Below are 23,563 nucleotides of genomic sequence, written 5' to 3'. Positions count from 1 at the left end.
TCTACTTACTAAAGCCTTGCAGCATGCAATAGGGTTCATTCTACCACAAAGACCAAACACAACATAATGTTTGCTAAGGGAATGAATAATTTAAAAATCCATACACCATTACTTTATTTGCATTACATTATTAAAATTGGTAACGTAGTCATATAAACTAAGTCTTCATCTGATTCTGCAACGATGGGCCTAAAAGTGTTTTTCTGAGCCTCATATTCAGAATGAACATCATGAGATACACGAACTTTCCGACCTTCACATACACATATAAAATTAAATAGATTCTCACTGCCCACTGATGACTTAGACTGATCTAAAAGAGTAGAAGACAAAGCACCATACAGCCTCACAGATCCCAGGGTGACAGGTTGTAATTCTTACTACTGAACAGAGCTCCTAAGGCTGATTTTACTTGAGCTGTACACAAGAAGACACTGCTAAAAAATGCTGTGCTATATACCTCTGATCAAATTAAAAGTAAAAAGAATCAGTCTACTGGAAAAAACACATAACTTTATCAGAAAATACAATTTCCATATTGGAGGTGATTGTCTGGCCAAGAGTCTAGAGTCTCTAGCTCTAAGACATTCACTGTGTGTCTTCACTGAAGTTCTACTTTTCCCTTACGAATCTCACTGCTGACAACGCTTTTATCACTGGTTGGCTGTGGAGATGGGGCAGGGAGCAAAATGAGCACTGCTGTCTTGTCTAGAAGTAGTCGAACTACTTCTGATAAACCCCTTTCAGCCATCGTGTCCATATTGTCCCCATAAGTTGTCCCCATCCGCTCCAAGGAGGGGGTCTGTACCTCTGCACCCAGATGGAGAAGCACCTCTCATGTTGGGACCATGGGCTGTGAACGCTGGATGGCGTTAGTGGACTGACATTCTCTTCCATGAGTTCTTTTGTTATTATCCCTTGACTACAAACATGCTAAGTCCATGCGAATGTCCTATATATACTACGGATGAGGAAAGTGACAGTTGGCACCAGAGGGGACAGTCCTCTGCAAGATCTGGTATTGAAGACCTAGGAAGAAGTGAGTCAGACCTGACACAGGTCTAACCCAGGAGAGCTTTTTTTACCTCCCATCGGCGGTCATTGGTGAAGATCTCGTCACTGGCGAGGTCCAGTTGGTTCCACTCCAGCAGAAGCTTCAGCTGCCCATTCCAGTTATCCTTATCTTGTTCATTGGTGCTAAAGGCTGTAGGAGGACAGGGGAAAAAAGCAGCTCAGCAGAAAAAAGAGTCGGAACCATCCCATGGCCACTTGTAAGGCAGATTCTAAGCACATTCCCTTCGAATCAGACATTCAGAACTGTCATTTTACTCATTCTTCTACATATTCTTTATTTTACTCACTCTTGTCCATATTCTGCATATCCTAAAGCATATAATGAAGATCAACTCAAACCATAATAATATCTTTCCATTTCATACCCTAATGGTGCAATTGTGTTATGTTGATATTTTCCATAGATTCAAATTCCATGAATGTTGCATTTTAAGGACCATATCAGACTTATATAACTCTATCTGAGTCTATGAAATAATGAGCCATATTATAAAAATGTTCTATTGTCTTTTCCAGAGCAAATATATTCTGTATCTATATATCTCTACAAATACAATCCCTTTTTAATAAATACACTTACAACCAGATTTCTGGCAAATGCAATAAGAATAATTCTAATAAATAGTTAATGCTTAAATCACATTTCCTAGTTCCTTTACCCTAGTCTGCATACCTTACGTATACTAATCAGGTGGCTTGACTCTACATGGTCTTTGCCAAGGATCAATTTACTTCGGGTAACCTCCACCTTGATGGATTTCTAACACAGCAAAGATCACAGATGAGAATTTCAAAACAGGTTCATTCATAAGCTTCAGGAAACGTAAATTCCTGAAACTGAATGCAAAATTATTTGTGTGAAGGTGTGTGCATGGATGCACATATACGTGAAACCCTAGGACAAAGGCCTATCATAGCTTTTTTCACCTCCTGAGACTCAGATGAAATTTTAAAAAACTGTTAAAGACAGCACTTTGGAGAGTGCTGGGATTATATTTGGCTAGTATTTTAATGACATAAAAATTCTTGTTCTATTAAATACATTCAACGAAGGAGGTTAACTCAGCAGGCCACTCGTAGTTATTCTGGCTTCCAATCCGTGATAACCAAAATTAAGTACGAGATTATATTTCAATAAAGCTGTTCGAAAAATAAATGTAGGCCATTAGAAGCCACAGAAAGCAACACAAAGCTAAAACTTCCAGAGGAGCTATTTTTACTCACCTTTATACAAAGCATAGGAAATAGCATTGCTCACAATTTCATCCCCAGCTTCTTCCATTTTAATAACTGTTAATAGGTGAGAACTTTCAAGAATTTCTTTGAGCTGGCAAGATTTAAAAAGCCCAGTTAGGCAATTGATTTCAGGCATAAGGAGCAAAAACACCTCTCTTTTGGTGAAGAATCTTTTATTCCATTCTTTTTTGAAGACTGCCTATAGGGGTGATCCAGACCCCCCCCCCCCACCTACGGTGCCTGTGCCCATAGCGCCGAAGCTCTGAATTGGAATAATAAGTCCTTAGCCACAACGAGAACAAAGTACTGGTTGAACAAGTGCAACACGTGAGAAAAAGTTCCTATTGAAGAGCTGAGACTCAGGGACTGGGGTGAGTGTAAGTGCATGTGTGTGTGCATGTGTGAGTGAGTGTGTGTTTGTGAGTGTGTGTGTGTGAGTGAGTGTGCATATGTATGTGAGTTGTGCATGTATGAGTATGTGCATGCATATGTGTGTTTGCATGTGAGTATGCGTGTGTGAGTGTGAGTGTGCATATGAATGGGAGAGTGTGCATGTGTGAGGATGCATGTGTGTGTGCATGAGTGAGTGTGCTTATGTATGTGTGTGCATGTGTGCATGTGCATGAGTGAGAGTGCATGAGAGTGTGTGTGTGTGTGTGTGTGTGTGTGTACACAAGCACACACGTGTCACCAAGCCAGGCACATGGTAGGCACTCAATTTTTGAATGAGTGAATAAAGGAGAAAAGAACAACAGAAAGCCACAGAAACCATCCAAGTGTGGTCAGAAGGGCTTAACCCGTGGGAAGGAGAATTCCAGTGCAAACAATAGCCAAGAGGACTTGGTGACTAGACAAAGAAATAAGGAACTTGTTGTTATCCTTTGTGATATTTCTGTAATATTTCATTTTTTAAAAGCTGATCCCAAGGCTTCAGATGTCATTGAGCTTGGCCAGAGCTTACTGAGACAGAGCTCCTCTAGAGGAGGTTGCCAGCCTGGTTTTGGTTAACTGGGCTCCAGGTCGGGGATAGGGGCCCAGCAACATTTGAAAACAAGGATCTGGAACTACAGAGAGTCTCGCCTGGGCAGGGGGACAGAGGTCTTGGGCCAGGGTGGGAGGGTGGAAGCCTGGAAGCCATGCAGCAGATAAGACCTTGGATTTGAATGTTAGGAGGGACCGTTCAGTCTGCATTCTCCTGGGAAGGCAGTGCTGGAGACTTTCGTTCGTGGATGCAGCGTTCAGGAGTGACCAGGAAATAAAGGAAAACCACAGGATGCACAGTGAGGGCAGCGGGAGGGGGAGTGTGAAGGGAAGGGTCCTCTCTCCATGTGGGCAGCCCTAGTTCAAGCAGAAGGAAAGGGGTCCAACTAGAAATGACAGGCAGTGGGTGGTGGGGCGCCTGGTGGCTTAGTCAGTTAAGCATTCTGTGTTTGGCTCAAGCTGTCACCCTGGGGTCCTGGGCTCCAGCCTAGCATCAAGCGGCATCCAGCCCTGCATCCAACCCCACATCAGGCTCCCTGCTTGGTAGGGAGTCTGAGTGTCTCTCTGCTTCTCCCCTGCACTTGTGCACATGCTCTCTCTCTCACTCTGTCTCTCAAATAAATAAGTAAAATCTTTATTTAAAAAAAAAAAGAAAGGAAAGGAAAGGGAAAGGAAAAGGAGAGGGGAGGGGAGGTGTGGAGAGAAGAAGAAGGAAAGGAAAGGAAGGGAAGGGAAGGGAAGGGAAGGGAAGGGAAGGGAAGGGAAAGGAAGGGAAGGGAAGGGACGACTGGTAAGAGGGGTCCATGTCCCAAGAGTCTGGGCACAAGTGAGGGTGGGCAGCATAGAGGAGGTTTTCCTTCCAAACAAAAAAGAAGAAGGAGAAAGTGAATGTGGATACAGAGTGAATTGATGGGACCCAGGGACAGTTTTAGGGAACCCTATCTGGTCTCCCACCCTGACACCTCCCTCTTTCCTCCTTCAGCCCTATCCCTGCACTGCAGCCAGTATGAGTTTTCCTGAACACAACTCACCACATCTTCATTCTGTTTCAACCTTTTAGTGACTTCCCATTCCATTTAAACAAGACCCAAACCTCGAAACAGTGTTCAAACAGCTGCATGGCCTGGCCCCTCATAGCTCTCCAGCTTTCACTCAAAAACTTCTACCTTCACTGACTTATTCCAGGGCCTCAGGTAGGCCATGCTTGCCTCACACCTCAGGACGTTTGCACATGCTGTTCTCAATATTACAATCCCAGTCCTCACCCCACTGACTACCCAGCCTTCAGATCCCACATCACCTCCTCTAAGAATACCTTCAGAATCCATCCTACCTTTCTTTAGCATACTCATTTCAGTTTGATATTATACAATGCTATATACTGTAATCATTCAACTTAAACCTTTTTTTTCCAATTTCTGTTTTCTCTATGAGGATAGGACTCTTCCTATCATGTATACTGTTCTTTCTGAAATGCCTATCCCAGAACCTGGCATATGGTATATGCTCAATAAATATCAACTGAATAAATGAGTAGATGAAACAGTTTGACATAAATGAATGGTATCTAGACTGACTGATAGGTTGGGATACTACGGAGGTTCAAGTTCTTGAGAAGGTGAGGACTAGGCACAGGTGAACAACTTTGGGTGAACTAGTAGAAAGAGAAAGCATAATCCCAGTGGAGAGATAAACTGGGTTCCCTGGAAAGGTCAAAAAACCGTGAGTTCAGAGTTTGGGGTTGGTTGTCCAGAAGATCAGTGAAATCACCCATAATTAGCCTTGGGGGGGTGCTCAATTAATATCTGACTGGATATATACATTCATTAATTAATAATTCTTCTCTTGAGCTTGGTCTTTTGGAAAACCTGTACCAATTGCAAACCTTCATATAAGTGCATAATTAAAGTGCCAGACTAATTTTTATTATTAATGGATGTCTTCTGACATGATTATAATTATGATGGATCATTAGCATATTAGATATGAATATGAATGAGGTATAAATCCCAGAAAGGATAAGTGAAATGCATCTGATTTTTAGCCTGTTCCAGATTTCTGTAATAGTTTTCTGAAAGCAGAAATCAAAATCCCTCATTAAGGGGGCCCATTAGATGGCCTCTGTTCTTTGGACATGACCTGACTCAGACTCTTCAAGCCAACTTGCATGAGTGAGAGGAAAGCCACTGGAGAGGACTCAGGGCCATCCTGGGTGGGTAAGCTAAGAGTTGTCTATTTCTTCTTCTGTGGGTCTCCTTGAACCAACCACTGAATTCCTCCCATACATCGCGGGAAAGCACCCTGAGCACTGTGCTCAACACACAATGTCTCTGGGATTCTCTGCTGAAATGTTTGGAATTGACTCAGACATTAAGGTCTCCGTATGTGGAGAATCAAAACTGTATACCACTTTGGGGAGGGAGGACTCCTATTCCTTATCCACATATTTCCATGCAGAGCAGCCTCCATCCGAACCAAGCCCCTGGATATCCTCCACCCTTTCACTTCCTCCTACTTGGTGGGGGAGTGACATGTCTAATAGGTAGCTTTCATTTGCCTGGCCAGCCAGCCCTTTCCTGCTTCTTCATTGGGATCTGCTCCTTGCAGAGTGTTAGTACTCTGGTCTGCTATCAGCCACATACCTAGCCTCGGGGGAGGCAGTCTCTATCCATGGCTGCCTCTGTCTGGGTGGGCTCGTCTGTCTCATTCTGGGGCTCAGCACAAGGAAGCCCATTATGACTATACCCCTAAGCCACATCTGTCAACTTTGCCTTCATCCTCAATGAAGCTGATAAAATCTGATCTCTATTTGCCTGATTCTTATGTCTGTCTTTCAACTGGACTTGGCCAAGATACAAGAAAATCCTAGAATGAACTTCCATATAAAATCCCCAGCTTTACATTTTTAGTAAAATCTGGGAAATGCAATTATTCCAGTAGGAATATCATATAAGCATTTGTGGGGTAGGCCATCATTTAGCACCAACACTGACTCTGGAAGAAGATGCATCTGAATTTTTAAATTCTAAATTCTAGGTAATAAGGCTTAATCCAGGAAGGACTTCCTTCCTGATCCCTTCGACCCCACTGCACCTCACCCAGATTATCAGCTAACTGTCCATTCATCTGAAGTTAATTAAGACCAGTAGAGCCCCCACTGTGTGTTTATTTGCCAGAGAACTGAGTGGCCTAGAAGGCTGGGTTGATTTTCCTCATTATTTACAAGGCTTTGATTCATCCAGGCTTGCCTTAAACAATGGCAGAGGCTACCACGAACAAGACTACCTTCACTATACCAGGGTTTCGGTTTGCTGCACTGGACATTTTGAGGTGCTTTCACAACTAAATACTGTTGAAGTGCCAGTCTAGTTAAAGAATATTTTTTATACTATATTCAACCTTGAGCTCTCATGACGAAATGGGCTCTATGACTTAAATAACTCTCCCATTGTCTATAGTCTGTTATTTTCTTTCTCCAAAAATTCCCAAACGGCAGCACATACTCCTAAGAAATACCCAAACATTGAAGGCCATTCTAGAATGAGCTGATGGAAACACACCCACTGATATTAATGTGGGCTTTCTAATGAACTAAGTAGTGAAGGAAGTGGAAGGCAGTTCAAGTCAACAGCATTCACGAAACAGAGTAGTTAGAAGCTATGGTACCATGTCAACATAGTTCTATAGGCTTAACCATAAGAAGTGTAATAGAGATTCTGATAAGTACATGTTTCTTACATGATCTGATGAGGAAGGTGAGAGATTCTGAGTTGAATCTTGGGCCAGTGAATTTAGAAAGGCAATTATTCTGTAGTAACCACTTCTCTGATGGATGTAGACTCAGTTTAGCATCTGCAGTTGTAAAACATTGCCAAGAATCTCCTTCCTTGGCTCCACTGACACACCAACATTTAGAAGCTAAACGTTTGTTGAAGTCATGGTGTAAAAGAATTACCAGCTTTGCAAACAGGCCTGAGTTTGAACCCTCAATGCTACCCCCCACCAGGTATGGAGACTTGGCGAGTTATTTAACTTACATGAGCTGCAATGTCCAACAAGAAACCTACTTTGGGCCAGAGTATCGCTTCAGTGTCACTAAGAATGGACAAAAGAGCTGTAACTCTAGCAGAGTCGAACTCTTAACACTTCCCCCCTCCCCATGAACTTGGTTATCTTCTTCTCAGCCCCCAGAAGCCTCCTATAGCTCACCCATTTGATCCAACTCTCAGTCTCCTCCTCGGGCAGCCGGGACACCGTGCGGGGTAAGAAGCGCACCAGCTTTTCCTTGACCACGGATGACGTCAGGGCATCCTCCACCTCCACCAGGCTCGCGATCACGTCTGCAATCTGCCCTGAGCCCTCCACCACCACACAGGGGATTTTACTTTTGATGGAGGTGTTGATGGCCTGGAAGAAGGGAGACAGAGTTGGCCAGACGGAAGACACACTGATGACCAGTGGAACGCACCCGGAACCAGGCTGGTCAACCAGATACCTTGACACATCTCTGCACTTTTCCTTCTGGGGTTTTATATGAATCAGAAGCAAACCAAATGTTTGCAACTGTCTATAAATGAGCAACATAAGCCAGTTGTATTTTAGCCTGTGCTAATACTAATTCCTATAATAAGGACACATGTGATGAGCTTAAGTTCTCAATAAAAAAGTGCTTAAAATATCGATATATATAAAATCGATCATTCCAAATACTGACATCATAGATATGCATTACAAGTCCTAAAATGGTATTCAATATTATCGTTGACAGCTTATCTGACAGAGGTTATCAGTATTCATACTTTTAAAGTATGAAAATACCTTCAAAGCAGTAGCCACATATGTTGACATGTATATCCCTTATAATTCCCAAATAATTTTCCTTGCCCTTTTTATGAAAAGAGAATAAAATTAAATTTGTTTCCCAGGGGGCGCCTGGGTGGCTCAGTTGGTTAAGCAGCTGCCTTCGGCTCAGGTCATGATTCCAGGGTCCTGGGATCGAGCCCCGTGTCGGGCTCCCTGCTTAGCAGAGAGCCTGCTTCTCTCTCTCCCTCTGCCTGCCGCTCTGCTTACTTGTGCTCTCTATCTCTCTGTCAAATAAATAAATAAAATCTTTAAAAAAAAAATAAAAAAAATTTGTTTCCCAGATATATACACACCACATTTTTATTATTTCCTTTACAAAACCACAGAAGCTATTCTAAGTCTTAAGAATTTTAAATCACTTAACAGCAAGACACAGTGATCTACATGCACAGAAGAAACCAAGGAGCCCCTATCCTTAGCAGAGACTGAACGCCTTCCCGGAGGACATGTCGCCCATAGAGTGTCTGGTGCCTCATCCTGGCGAGCTGAGGGGTTTTTCCAGCTCTGCACCCCACTGCCTGCCCCATGGACTGGTGTGTCCACATACTGGGGCCAGAATAGGATGATCAGACAGGAAGCTGTCCCTCCTCTCTCCCATCCCCTGTCCTGGAAGTGGTTACTGGCCGCACAGTCATTTGAGGGGAATGCCACAGAACTACAGTGCCTGGACCTACAGTGGTTCTCTGGAAATCAGAGAATTCCAAATCAAAAATTTGAAAGAGAGCTAGTAAACATAACCATCTTTCAATTCCCTTCTCTCCATCCCTCCTCCTCTCTTCCTCTTCTGCTCTTCAAGGATTCATGTGCTACAATTTTTTAAAAAATCTTTAATTTTTCCCTGAAAAGTCTTTCCCTGAAAACTTTCATTTAACAATGGTCTCAGCAGGACATCTCACAGCAGGTGCTCCATAAATATGTGTGAATGAATGAATGAATGAATGAAAGGCCATTGTTATATAAAAGGATAAACAAAGTGCTAGATTAGGAGTCCAAATAACTTCACTGGGAATTACTTGTAACTCTAGAAGGAGACTCTGGGAGGGAGTGGAAAGGACCAAGAATCGTGATATACAGGATAGAGGATACAAGGGGATAGGCAAATGAACGTGGAAATTAATTAAAAGGAGTTAAAAATCAATTTTTTTGTGATGTCCTATTGCTAAAACAGTGAGATCTTCAATATGGTGTGCGTGCCTTCAAATACCAACAAGTATGCAATCACACTGATACCTTCTGAAAGGTCAAGCAGAAGCCTGGCTGGTGATAAGAGGAACTCAGAAACATCTGAGTAACACAGATGGAGTGGGGAGCACAATTCTCCTCCACGGCTCAACACTGGAGGTACAGAATTATCCAGAAAGGTTTCTATGATCCCAGAGTCGCTTAGGACTCGGGGTTCCTTCTTATGGGTGGAGTCCTTGCAGGCCCAGGAAGTGCGTGGTTGGGCCTTTGGTGGTCCGGGAAACCCATCTGAGAGTAGCCTCTCTGTGTGTGATCACAGCTCATTTCCATGCAGATGGGGTGGCCATGATTTTCCAATATATATGCTGGTTATGATCTGTAGTTTTATGAGTTAATATCAACTCTTCTCTTTGGTGGGCTGATGGCCAAAGCCAATATTAGGTATATAAGCTATTCATGTTCTTGTAAAGTCTCCTCTGGACTGCTAGGGAACATTGTGTGGTGAAAATACTACTACCTACTTGCTATAGTAAAAGAAATTAGTCAGATTAGATCAACGTGAGCTCCAAAGCAAATCTGTTGGTTTAGTTTGTTGATCAATTTTCTAGAAAACCAAACCAAGACTCACCTTCAAAGTCTCTTTGCCACCTCCTTGGGCGAAACACACAATGGGGATCTTGCCACCATAGTTGGAATCTATAAGGCATAGAACATAAAACTGACTCTGGACTCATTAGAAATATTCATCTATCTCAGGAAGAAGCATACCAGGAGCTTCTGTTCCCAGGGTGTGGGGTGATGACTGCAGATCTCAGACTTGAAATCTCCCCATTGATCTTGACAGATGTGTCTCTGCACCCCAAACCAGTATGACATAGGTCATATTGCGATTTGTTACTGATATTTAAAATGCTAAAGGCTGTGAATGATTTACTTTTGCTAATATTAGACCAGGTTCAAGTTTATCCTTCTAATACACTCTTGCTAATTTGCATAATCCTATGCTTTCTTGAGTGGGTGGCAAATTTGCATAACTAAGTATTCTCTCAAGAAAGAGTATTACATATATAAATGCCTTCCTTCATGTATGTCCCACTGAAAAAGGAAAAAGATGTTGAAAACTTCTCCAATATATCCCTGTTATGGAGTCTATCACTACCTTGTGAGGTACTCTTGTTCCATAATAAGACATATCTCAACACCAACATCTCAGCAGTGGTGAAACAGAGAGAATATGTCACTTCCCATACCAGATAAAGGCTTTCACTCAACTGCTACATTCTTCCCTTGAAACCAATATTTTAGGTGGTTCTACTATATAGAAATAACCAGGATTCAAACACATAACCCATCCAACTGTTGACCTAATGGGTTGGTTTTTATCATTTTTACCCTAGCTAACTACATTGCTTCATAAGCTCAGATTTGCCAGTATGGATCTTATTTGTTCTTGAACGTTGTCTAGCAGAAGAAGAGACAGTGGGTTTTCTGTACTGCAAACCAGAGTGCAACAAGGCAGCATTTATGCTCCCACACGTTGGCAGAAACGGTCCTAGGATGTCAAAGAAAGAAGAGAAATAACAGCACCTCTCTGGCAACAGGACACCTAATTGGGTTCACCATGCTTCACCTAATGAGTGGTGGCTACCATTGTTGGTGCTGCTGCTACTGCTCTTGATACCAGGTCTGTCTAAGATCCACTTTCTGAATCCTGACCTTGAATAGTGCGCTCAGAGATGTACTTTTCCAGCTGATTCCGAAGTTTTGCTTCAACTGTAGGATGTCCATGGCACCCGTTGTCCACGAGCAGCAGATGAGTGTGATTGTTGTCCAGGATATACAGAGGGTCTCTCTTGAAGTCATCCATTATGTACTGAGCTGAGAAATATCCCTGAAAAGCATAGAGAATCTTGTTTTTGAGATTTATTTGTTGGCCAACATGCATGATAACATTTTTACATGTTATTATGAAGGCTAACCACCAGGTTCAAATATATTGATGCCTTCTCCCAAAGTCCTAAGTTTTTGGAAGGGTCTTAGAGGTCTTATAGTACAGGATGTCATTTTAAACATGAAGAATTGAAGGTTCAGAATGGTTGGGTCACCTACCCATTGTCATAAATGGCCAGTGACGATGTAAGGATCAGATTCCCAATTCAGTTCTTATTCCATTGCCCTGTGCTCATTTGTATAAATTCACTGAAACAGATAGCATTCAAGGAAGTATGTATGTATGTATGTTAATGTATGTATGTGTGTGTATCCAGACACACACATGTATGTATGTACATGTAGTTTTATACACATACATACACATACATACACAGACTTATATTTGTGTGTGTGTAGATGCAGGTAGAGGAAGACATTGACATAAACACATATATATTTGCTGGACTCTATGATATGCCAAGACTTTGGCCAGGGTCTATGAATTAGAAAATGAACAAGATGGGGTCTCTGCTCTTTAGAAGTCCATAGTTATAGGACCAGAAAAAGAAACAATTAAACAGATACTTTGTCCTAACACTTAATGCCATAGAATAAACAATAGCGGGGGGGGGGGGGCATAAACAAAGAAGCTCCTGAACCCTGTGTCCCATTCAAAGGTGTTTAGTTCCTAAAGGATTAGGGCTACATTAAAAGATGTTCAAACTGAATTCTAAGAATACAAGTGAAGTTGAAAATTCGATGAGGAGAAGAAGGTTACTGACTCTATTAATGCTATATATGTTCAATCAGAACAAAGGAAGAATGAAAAAAAATTTCAAATGTTACAGTTCTCTTCTCAAAGTGGTCCTCGCCCAGCCAGGAGCTCTACTCAGGAGAGTCCTGGAAATGACAGATAGGATAATATTGGCAAGACAGGCATCCAGGCAATTACAGAGGAGCCCTACAAACCTTCTTGAAACAAAGCATTCCTACTCCACTTACACTTTTACAGACACAAATTCTAAAACCTTAACAAGGAAAGAATCACAAAAGGAAAAGCCAAAGACCATGCTTTCTAATGAATGAGGATATAAAACTCCTAACATTGGCTATTTAAACTCAGTTTAATTAGTTTATTAAGGAATAAGTAACACTGTTTCCAGAGCTCTGTCCATTAGATTATGAATTAAAGGGGGAAAAAATAGCAACCCAACAGATGCGAAAAGATATTTGGTACTCAATGTTCATTCTCAATTTAAAAAGAAAAATTATAAACTAGAAATAAAAGTATGATGCCTCATGGTACTTTCTTAAAATAATGTTTATTGAAGCTTTCACCAAATTCTGTCTACGGTAAAAATACTAGTCTCATTCCTACCACTATGATACCAGATATTTTGGATGCCATTGGGATACCTGTTATCATCACTGTTATTTAACATTAGTCTGAACATTCTAGCCCAGGCAAAAAATGCAAGGTATAATTAAATGGAAGAGTTATGTTTAAAAGTAACACTATTTATCAGTGATATGGTTACAAACACAGACTACCGAATGAATCTACTAAAAAACTATTAGAATTTTAAAAAGAGTTCAAAACATTTGATTCAAAACAACAAATAAATCCTTTTTTACATGAAAATCACTTCCAAAATGACATTGAATAAACACCCCATTCACAATAATAACAAAAATCCATTATCTCTAGAAACGATATTAAGAAGAAATATGTAGGTCCTAGTGAGAAAAACTGTAAAATTTTCCTCAAAGATACAGACTAGCATAAATTGGGGGATATATCCTATCACTGGAAGAAGACTTGATATTCCAATGATTTCAATTTTCCTGCATCAGTTTTGGGTTTTAATATGACCCCACTCAATGAATGTGACAATAAAATTTCACACTCATTTTTTTGTGCTGTTTTGCCTTGTGGTTGTACTTTTTTTTTAAGATTTTATTTATTTGATAGAGAGAAAGCACAAGCAGTGGGAGCGGCAGGCAGAGTGAGAGAGAGAAGAAGACTTTCCATTGAGCACAGAGCCCAGTGCAGGGCTTGATTCCAGGACCACAAGAGTCTTCATGCACTTGATACCTGAGCTGAAGGCAGAGGCTTAACGGCTGAGCCATCCAGGCACCCATATGTGGTTGTACTTTGACAAAGGGATTTAAAGTTTAGATAACAACAGTAGAGGCATGAGCTCTTTTTTTGTGTATATGTAATGCAACAATACTTCTGACAGTGTAACACAGACTCCAAATGAATAAAACTTCAGTACCTGGTATTGTTTCGGTTCAGCTAAATCTGGGTTCTGGTAGAGCCCATCTACTAGTAGTGGGGTTTGTAACGAAGCCATGAATAGAAACCACATGGGAAGATATGGCCAACAAAGTTATTGCAAACAATTACTGGGTTCAACTTGTGCAAAAGACCAAGCACTGTTTTCCAGGGAAGACAGAAAAGAAACAAAGAAGTTGACCATAAAATCATATCGGTTTGCTAGTAGACTACCCTAACTCACCAAAGTATCATGAACAGACTTGTAAAAGGAATAAAAACTAGTGTTATAATTTGAATATCTAAAAATAATACATACTCATTGTAGGAAACATGGAAAATATAGAAAAGAATGAGAAAAAATAAAATCATGCTTAATTCCACAACTCAGTGATCATCATCAAGATTTTAGTGCACTTATGTCTTTCCTAGACATATAGATTAATTTACATTGTTTTCATAATTTTCTACTTAAAATTGCAAATATTTTCTATATTATCAGAAAATTTTTGCAAATATTATTTAGCACAAATTTCTTTCTCTTTACACAGTAAGCTACCTGAAGATCCCTCTATTGATATTGCTAGATATTTAGGCTTATGTTAATTCTTGATATTATTAGAAATATTTTAAACAATGTTTGTCTAAATATTAAATATTAAATTCTCTAGTGATATTTATAAGTATGGTATGAACAGTCTTCATGCACTTGATACAAATTTTGCACTTGATCTTAGCCTAAAGGCCGAGAAGTGATTGATACAAATTTTGAAATGGTTTTCCAGAAAGGGTGCAGATTTGATCTTTCTGCAGAAATTTATAATGATCTCATGCTTCTATATGTGTTGGAGACTACAACCATATTTTAAATTAACTTTTTTTTAAGATTTTATTTATTTATTTGGCAGACAAACAAATAAAACGAGAGAGGGAAACATAAGCAGAAGGAGTGGGAGAGGGAGAAGCAATTTCCCCACCGAACAGGGAGCCCAATGCAGGGCTCAATTCCAGGACCCTGGGATCGTGACCTGAGCCAAAGGCAGATGCTAAACAACTGAGCCACCAAGGTGCCCCTAATTTAACTCTTAACAGACTTTTTAAAATTTTCTGGGTGAAATCATCTAGCCCAGAGCAATTATAAAGATTTTTATTTCCCTAAACTTTAAGCTCATTCACTGATAATTCATTTAATCAGATTTTATAGTTCTTGTTGAATCATCTTTTGGAAATTATGGTTTTACAGAAAAGTATAAATTTCCATGAGATTTTCAAATGTATTGACATACAGTTGTATGTTGCATCCGTAAAATTTTTCTCAATATTTATTATTATATTTGATTTAGATTATTATATTTGATTTAGTTCTATTTATTCCTTATATTGTTAAAATTATTTCAGAGAATAAATAAGAGTTCTATTCTTCCTATTTTTTCTTTCTAATTAATTTATTTCTGATGGAATATTATTGTTTTCCTCCTTCTCAAGTGTTGTTAGTGGTGTTATTTTCAAACCTATTAATTTGAACACTGTGGTGGCTAAAAGACTGTGAACCATGGCTCTGGCACTTACAAGCCATGTGAATAAAGAAAACTTCTTACTTTCTCTATGACTTAGTTTTCTCATCTGTAATGAGAAGGTAATAGTAGCACTTCATTGTTGTGAAGACTAAATAATGTCAGATATTATTCAATTATTATTGAATTATTTTCTTGATTTTTGCTAATAAGTGTTATAGGACTATGCATTTCACTCTGAGTGCAGCTTTGGCCATATAATGTTTTCATTTCCATTGCTTTCTAAGTGATCTGTGATTATATTTTTGAAAGTTCATTTTTGAACCAATAGTTATTTAGCAAGATGTTGTTTATTTGTTTTCTTCTTAATTTCCAAGTGATTAGAACTCTCTGTTTAATCTTTACATATTCATTTCACATTTTACTTATTGATAAAGGATGCCATCAGAGAAATACTGAAGTCTTTTGTTGTTGCTGTTCCAATCCAGCAGGGGGGGGAAGTACCTACCTATGGGGTTGTTCTTGTGATTCTATGAATTCATATATGGAATGTATCCACACGGCAATGGTGATTATACAACACTAAGCCAACGCCCAGTACAAACATGGCTAAGAGATAAACACTACATTCTTTCCCACCCAGCCTGCCCCTGTCCTCAGAATCCTAACCCAGGCCACTCTGACCCCTGAAGTTGACATTTGATGGGAGATGATTTTGCTACCCCTGGCTGAGCATCTAGAAACAACAACAAAATCTACCATTCACTCTGCACAATTAATCCATCCCATAATAATACAAGTGTATTTTTATAAAAATTCAGACTCACTCTAGACTACATAGTTAGGAAAGTTCCTCACACCTAGTCTACTCTCTCTGCAAAGCCCTCCTCCTCCCGCCCCACCTTCCTGCCTCCTGGGAGATGCTTGGAAATGGCGCCATACTCTCCTCTGTCCCTTACATACCTCAAAAATGTTACCAGGCACAAAAGTAATATCATTTTTAAAAATTAAAAAAAAAAAAAAAGACCCGGGAACGCCTGGGTGGCTCAGTCACTTAAGTATCTGACTCTTGATTTCAGCTCAGGTTATGAGATCAAGCCCTACATCTGGCTCCATGCTCCGTGTGGACTTTGCTTGAGATTCTCTCTCTGCCTCTCCCTCTGCCCCTCCCCCTGCTCATGCATGCTCACTCTCTCTAAATAAATAAATAAAATCTTCTAAAATAAAGATAGAAAGTAAAAAGAACCAGAATAATTCTAAAAATCCTGAACATTTCCCACCTAAACTTGCAAAGAGTCCCAGGTGGAAGAAGGTGTAGAGTAAACTGGGATTTCTGAGCATCTGGTCCAAAGCTTCCAGGTAGACATCACCTAATGCTTAAGGAGGTTTTCAATTCACTAGAAGTGCTGTTTTCAAAATTCTCACTTGCTAAAAAACCTCATGCATCTACCTTGCATTTATACCATGAAATGTGTGTTGATTACTTTCTAAATATGCTCATAGGAAAATTTAAGGAGAAAACAATTCATAGCTCTCTTAAAGCCAAATTAACCAGCGTTCACAGCAATTCTTGTGAGTGTGGCCAAGCAATAAAGGTATGGTTCCCAAGGCTTGAGCCCTGTTGGGACAGACTCAAGTCATGGTTATAACGAATAAAGAATCTGACTTCAACACAATATTGTCAGGAAGAATTTTAATAAACAAAACACACCTTTTAGTAACTCTTTCGCAGGACTTCTTTGATCATGTCACTCTTTTTGTTGGGTTGGTTTTTGTTCTTTTGGGGAGAGTTTTTGGTTTTGGGGAGTTTTTGTTGCTTTTGTTGCTGGTATTGGGGGGGATTGTTATTGTTGTTTTTAGAGAGAGAGAGAAAGCATTGGCCAGGGGTGGGGGCACAGGATAGAGGGAGAGGGAGACAGACAAAGAGCCAGAGGCAGGGCTCAATCTCATGACCCTGAGATCATGACCTGAGCCAAAATCAAAAGTCGGAAGCTTAACCGACTGTACCACCCAGGTACCCATGTCAACCTTGTTTTTAATTGTCTGTCCCAAAGGTGCTCCTTGTAAGGTTAAGTTCCCTATGAGCTTGTCCCCATCTCAGAGCCACAATGTTCAGACCAGAGCCCCATGCCATGGTCTTTCTCTTCACAGACCTCTTCCTGTCCCATCCCTCTTCCTGTCACATACCTCAGCATCACAATTCCTGAGGAGGGTGTCCCTGTTGGAGACCATGCCCCAAGCTGCTATGCCAATGGCAACGATGTTCTCCTCTGAATTCCTGCTGATGGTGTTGTCTCTCACCACCTCCCCGATGTACTTCATCAGGCCATAATGGGTGCCTCCAGTGAGAATCCAGGCGCCTGTCAAAGAGGGAGGAGAGCAAATGCTCACCTGGCTCTGAGTAAGGTTCCCATCCTGTGCTCACAGACCCCTGAAGAAGCCCCTACCATGTGAGCACCAGGACGAGGCACTGCCAGCCACCCCTTGCAATGGGCTTTGTTGGGGACCCTATGAAGAGGAAGGAGAGGAGGATCTCTAGAGGCATTTCTAAGAGATGTTAGTTTTAAAAGGATCCAAATTCTGGGCCCCACTCTTGATCTAAATCATCAGATCCTCCGGGGGTGGGGCCAGGGAATCTATATCCTTAACCAGCCTTGCAGGTAAATCCTGTTATGGATAATAAATGCCAGGCTGGAGCTTGAGAGAAAGTTAAGTCAGGGCTGCCATGAAAAGCCAGCACTCTGCTCCCAGACCCCTACCCTGGGGCCATGACCCTGGTGCCTACCATGTAGCTTTACTTTATAATTACACAATTTTGCACACTGGTATTTTAAGGTTTACATTTGATGATTATCACAATGTCAAGGGTTTTGCACATTTTTTTTCAGAAATGAAGAAAAGAAAATACTTATAAAATATTATTTAGCATAATAATAGAATCTAAAGTTGGAAGCCACCCAGATCTAATGTACTACCCAGGCGGGAATCCAGCCTGATGATGGTCACTGGCAAGTCTTGATTAGCTCTGGTGATGGAAGGCCTTAGAGTCTCTAGGCGGCCCTCTCCCCCAGTTATTAGAAAGTCCCTTTGCTCATTATTTGTCTCCATTCTGTAATTTACTACTGTCTTCAATGATAAGGAACGAGGTAAGTCACCTCACACATAAATGCCCTTCTAATATTTTGAGGTAAATGCAGCATGGTCCTTAGGATTGTCCTCCCCGATTCCTACAACCATTTCTAACAGGACATGAATGGCAGACCCTTGGCACCCAGTCTCCGTCCTCTAGACAATTTTAGCTGTCAATGTTCCCCTTTCATACCAGGCAAGGGGAAGTGAAGCCAACACAGAGGACATGAGACTGTTGAAATCCAGCACCAGCCCTTCCCTTCACCTGACTGGAAGTACCCAGGCCAGGGATTTTTGTCTGGTTTCTTTGTTGTTGTTTTTTTTTTCTGTTATATTCCCAGCACTTAAAACAATTCCTGACACATAGTAGGCATTTAAGAAGTATTCTGAATGAACGATGTGCGTTCAGGATTTAGTAGTAAGGAAGCCGAGCTGGTCAGTTTCAAAACAAAGTAACCTACTGCAGCTCCCTCTGGTGAGTCAGGAAAGGGAGAACTAATGGGAACAACATTCTTCTTGATGTTTAAAGAAAACAGGGAATCATGGAACACTACATCAAAAAAAAGTACTAATGATGTACTGTATGGTGACTAACATAACACAATAAAAAAAGTTTTTAATGAAAGGTACCTTTATAATAGTGATGTCAACAACAAAATAATATACACAGGAATAAATCTAACAAAAGATGGGCAAGAAAAAAAAGAAAAACAAAATAAGACATGTGTCCTATGTTCTGCCAGTTAACTAGTATTCTTAATAAGACATTTTTAAAATATTAGGCTTTGATAAACTGAACCTAATCGTGAGAAAACATCAAATCCAATGAAGGAACCATCTGCAAAAACGATTTGCCTATATTCTTCAAAATGGCCTAAAAGACCAAGAAAATCTTCAGAGCAATCCAAGATGAAAAAAAGCTCTTTAGTTTGCTATGGAATGAAAAGCTAAGTTCAATGGAGTCCACTGAGGAGGGGAAAAAGGAGGGGGTTTGTTTGTTTGCTTTTCAGTTTGGGGGGTTTGTGAGTGGTTTTGGTTTTGGGGGTGTTTTTTGTTATGGAGTTTCTGTTTTGTTCTTTATTGTTTGCTTAAAAGGACAATATTGAAATAATCCGCAAAAATAAAATATGGACTTTTTTTTTTAGATAATAGCATTGGTTAGCTAACTTTCTCAGGTTTGAAAATTGTACTGGGTTATGTGAGAGAACATCCCTATTCTTGAGAGGTTCATGCCGACATACTTAGAGCCAAGGGTCATGATGCCTGCAGTTTACTCTCAAATGAGTCTTTAAAAAATCCTAACATGTGGGGGTGCCTAGGTGGCTCAGCTGTTAAGCGTCTGCCTATGGCTCAGGTCATGATTCTAGGGTCCTGGTGGGCCCTCTGCTCGGCGGGTAGCCTGCTTCTCCCTCTCCCACTCCCTCTGCTTGTGTTCCCTCTCTCACTGTGTCTCCCTCTGTCAAATAAATAATTAAAATAAAATCTTAAAAAAAATTAAAAATCTAAAATCCTAACATGTGACTATTTTTGGAAAGTAATAAGACAATTGTGGGAAGATGTTAATAATTTGTGATTCTAAGTGAAGGGTATAAGGATGTGCCTTATATGATTCTTTCTTCTCTGTAGGTTTGAAATTTTTCATAATAAAAAAATTAAGAAAGGCAACACTATGGTGAATATTTCAGGTAACAAAGCTACAGTTACTCATCTTGATCTCAATGAAACTCTTACCTAGTGCTTACAACCTGTCAAGCACCATCGCTATTTCCAAAGGTGCATCAGTGATCTCAAAATTAAAGAGCAAAGGAATGAAACTTGCCTTTTTGATTTGCCAGAGTATTTTCTGGGTAAAATTTTATATGTAGAAGCCACACAATGAAAACTTTAGATGATTCAAGGAGACAAAAGAACCCACAAGGAAGCACCTTGACGCTGATTTAACCTTGTGACCCCCCACCATCACCTCCCACCCCAAACCCCTCACCACCACCTGCCAGAGCTCCCTGTCTGTCCATTCGAGGACCTTGCTTTCAATAGATCATGATTAATAGTGTACTTCTAGAGAGTCTATATTCTGCGCATGAACTGCATTTGGGGACTCAGTTCCGTCTCCCAAAGACAACGGGGCCCAGCCTCGACAGAGGCGGCGCAGTGTCCCCACCCCTCAGGGACCGCCCGCACCTTTGGACTGCGCGATGTAGATGAGGCGGCTGAAGATCTTGCGCATGCGCGGCTTCAGGGCAAAGTTCTTGGCACCACCAGTCACAGAAATGACAAGGTTGGGCGTTCTCAGGTGCCAGTGCTGGGTCAGCAGCTCATAGAGGGTCTCCGCGTCCGTGTCACAGGACAAGCGGATATACTGCGGGGAAGAGGGAAAGTGTCAGGGTGGGCACCTGTCCTCCCAACCACCTGCTCCTGTGGGAAGAGCGAGGCGTACGAGCCAGCAGCTACCGCGGGTCCCCACGAGAACGTGGAAGGAAATCAGTAGGCTGGGGAGGGGTGGTGCCACCGACAGGCCATCCAGGCCAGCTGGAGGACTCGGGAATTTACCCTAAAGGTCGTGGGGAACCTGTGAGGTGTTTGAAGCAGAGTAGAAACAGGATGGGATGGGGAACCCTCCAGCGCCAGTGTTGACTGTACACCTAGGGACAAGACTGAGGGAGGGGAGTTATGGGCAGGCAAGAGATAACAGTGGCCCATCCTGGGGTATGGGGCCCTGGGAAGAGACACAGCAGTGTGCCACCTTCCAGGGCTGCAAACACAGGGCTTGGGGATGCGAGGAGTCCCAGGTTTCCAGCTGCCTAGGGCTGGTGATGCCATGGAGACGGGAGACTCCTGGGCATTTGAAGATACCACCATGCCTGCCGTGTCGTCAGGGAAAGCCTCTGGGTGGCAGCCAGTCATGAGCTGAGTTTTCCAGCTGTACATATTCTAATCACTGCTTTTTGACTTGTGGTTTTTGCATTGACTACCCATATCTCCTGCCTCCATCCTGTGAACCCATTCAAGGTAACTCAAGGGAGTTCAGGTTGTGTGAATCAGCTAAAATAGATAACCTTTGCTTACCTTCCCTTTCTTCCCCAGAGTCTCAAACTGAATATCCCCAAAGGCATCCGTCGGAAATTCCTTGGTGTGTTTCTTGTAACTCCATTTCTCATTTGGGTTGATCTGGGTGCCTTCTATGTGCTGGCTCTGGGCATAGCCACACTTGCACACATTGTCCCTGAGCAGGATGATATTGACAAGAAGGAACTGGTTTCATTAAGCCTACTTGAGTCATTCATCACATTTTTAGAATAAACTACACGTTATTAGCTTAAATAAACACAGAGATCTGGCCATCAAGTCCTATTTTCAGACTATAGTCATCATCTCAGTGGATTGTTTAAAGCTATCTTGCTGTTTTATCCCTGTTGTCTATTGTGCATGCACCAAAAAGCTGGCTCTGTATTGAGAGTTGAGATGCAGAAGTCCCTTCATGGAGTCTGTCTCTGCATACATAGCCTTGAGGTTATTATGGGATTAAGCCTTTGAAATCTGGAGACCCTTTATGTAGCTACCTATGTGGTTTATAACATGCAGGAGCCCTGAGTGCCAGCCCTGCCAGGGTGCGTCTGGCCAGTAACACTCGCCTGAGGTGAGGTGAGCCCTCCTTCTCAGGGATGGTACTCACCAGAGACAGTGGGCCCACTGGCAGGGACCCAAAGCAATCCAGAAATTAGAAAGACCATCCTGTCTGTACTAGATGTCAGCTGCTTAGGAGACTTTCCATCATTGGGCTAGACAAGAACAAACTGCAATAAATAAACACTATTTCTCCCCATGTAGAGTGCCACAGAACTAAAATATATGTGTTTGTTAAGGGACACGTTTGCATTTACAAAATGGGAGGAGGATGAAAAGATAGGCAGTTAAGAGGTAAAGGATTGAAAATCTGCTCTGAGGCAGGCCTGGGCTGAACCCACCACACCCAGGGATTAACTGGATGGGACACCTGCTCTCCAGTTTTGGGGACCTCTCGGGAACAGTTGGTGTAACACCTGGCAGCCCAGTTTAGTACAGAAGAAGGCAACCCTTCCTTTTCTCCAGCACAGCCCCACTCCTCTCAGGGTTACTGAGAGGGTTGGAAACAATAGAACACCCTCCAGCAAGTGACTTTTGGGTTGTACTGGTGCCATACACGCAGATCAAGGAATAGCAGAGGCAGTGGCAACAGAAAAGAAGAAAAATGCAGTTTAAAAAAATATATAAAAATCCATGCCATGGCTACTTGGCTCCTCTAACCAGAGCTGTGTTGCATCCTGAACACCATGCCTCCAAAGAGAGGAAGAGGAACTACAACAAAAATGTTAGTGTGGCCAGGATGCCTGGGTGGCTCAGTGGGTTAAGCCTCTGCCTTTGGCTCAGGTCATGATCTCAGGGTCCTGGGATTGAGCCCTGCATTGGGGTCTCTGCTTGGCAGGGAGCCTACTTCTCCCCCTCTCTTTGCCTGCCTCTCTACCTACTTGTGATCTCTCTCTCTCTGTCAAATAAATAAATAAAATCTTTAATTAAAAAAAAAAAAGGTCAGTGTGGCCAAAGCAGCTCTCCCTTTTCCCAGTTTCTTTCTGCCTGCCCCACCCACTTGGATCCCCCTATTGTCTCTCCCATTAGTCTTTGGACAAGAGTCAGAAGGTGCTAAGAATTCAAGGGAGCCATTGCCTGTGGAGAAGCAGAACAGCATGCATGACCAAAGGTCCTGAACTGCCCAGAACAATCCCAGTTTATATCTGCTGCCCAAGGCCTAGTAGGATCAGAGCCTCATCATGCTTTTCAGTGTTCCAAGTCTCAAAATAAAGTATGTAGTCACCCTAACCACCAACATGCTAGAAAAGATGCTCCCTCCGGCAGACATAGGCCTGTGACCCTAACACACTTGTGCAGTGCACAGCCTGGGCAACTATATGTGGTGACTCTGAAGCAAAGATTCCCTGTGCAGGCTAGGTCAAATAAAAGTAAACAAGCTGAGAAACTCTGTTAGGGTTTGCTTCTAACTAGACTCTGTTTATCTTCTATTCTCTGTTCTTAGCATATGGGCATTCGGCTAATACCTTCCAAATGATGAAGGCATAAATGAGTGAATGAATACATTGATTAGTCGTCGTGTAAATAGTTAGAATACTCATCATTCCTCAGTGATTTTTGTAAAGTTTTTTTTTGTTTGTTTGTTTTTTTGTTATGCCTTCTGGAAGGTGGACTTAAGCATATATAGCTGTCATGGGAAGGGCTATATTCTCAAGGTCTTCTTCACTGATGAGCTTATTTGACAGATGGCAAAATAGAGAATTAATTCTAAAAGCACTCTATGGCAGTAGATCACATTTTCATTTTACCA

At 41.6% G+C, this 23,563-nt stretch overlaps 1 protein-coding gene across 1 annotated transcript in view; it reads right to left on the bottom strand.

The window, feature by feature from the left end:
- The window catches only part of LOC111144051 (transient receptor potential cation channel subfamily M member 8), a 71,927-nt gene that overhangs the window by 40,450 nt on the left and 7,914 nt on the right, over positions 1 to 23,563 (bottom strand). Inside the window, exons 3-10 of the mRNA XM_022498134.1 lie at positions 21,256 to 21,412; positions 20,371 to 20,548; positions 17,248 to 17,420; positions 11,053 to 11,227; positions 9,965 to 10,032; positions 7,501 to 7,698; positions 2,299 to 2,401; positions 1,086 to 1,204 (exon numbers count right to left, since the gene is read on the bottom strand). Of these exons, the coding sequence (XP_022353842.1) occupies positions 1,086 to 1,204; positions 2,299 to 2,401; positions 7,501 to 7,698; positions 9,965 to 10,032; positions 11,053 to 11,227; positions 17,248 to 17,420; positions 20,371 to 20,548; positions 21,256 to 21,412 (1,171 nt within the window). The remainder of the gene's footprint in view (positions 1 to 1,085; positions 1,205 to 2,298; positions 2,402 to 7,500; positions 7,699 to 9,964; positions 10,033 to 11,052; positions 11,228 to 17,247; positions 17,421 to 20,370; positions 20,549 to 21,255; positions 21,413 to 23,563) is intronic.

This window comes from Enhydra lutris, unplaced genomic scaffold, assembly GCF_002288905.1.
Source record: "Enhydra lutris kenyoni isolate GAN:26980312 unplaced genomic scaffold, ASM228890v2 scaffoldscaffold1, whole genome shotgun sequence".
NCBI classification, from domain to species: domain Eukaryota; kingdom Metazoa; phylum Chordata; class Mammalia; order Carnivora; family Mustelidae; genus Enhydra; species Enhydra lutris.
Note: the sequence above shows the minus strand (reverse complement) of the source record. Positions and strands in the feature narration are given on the sequence as shown.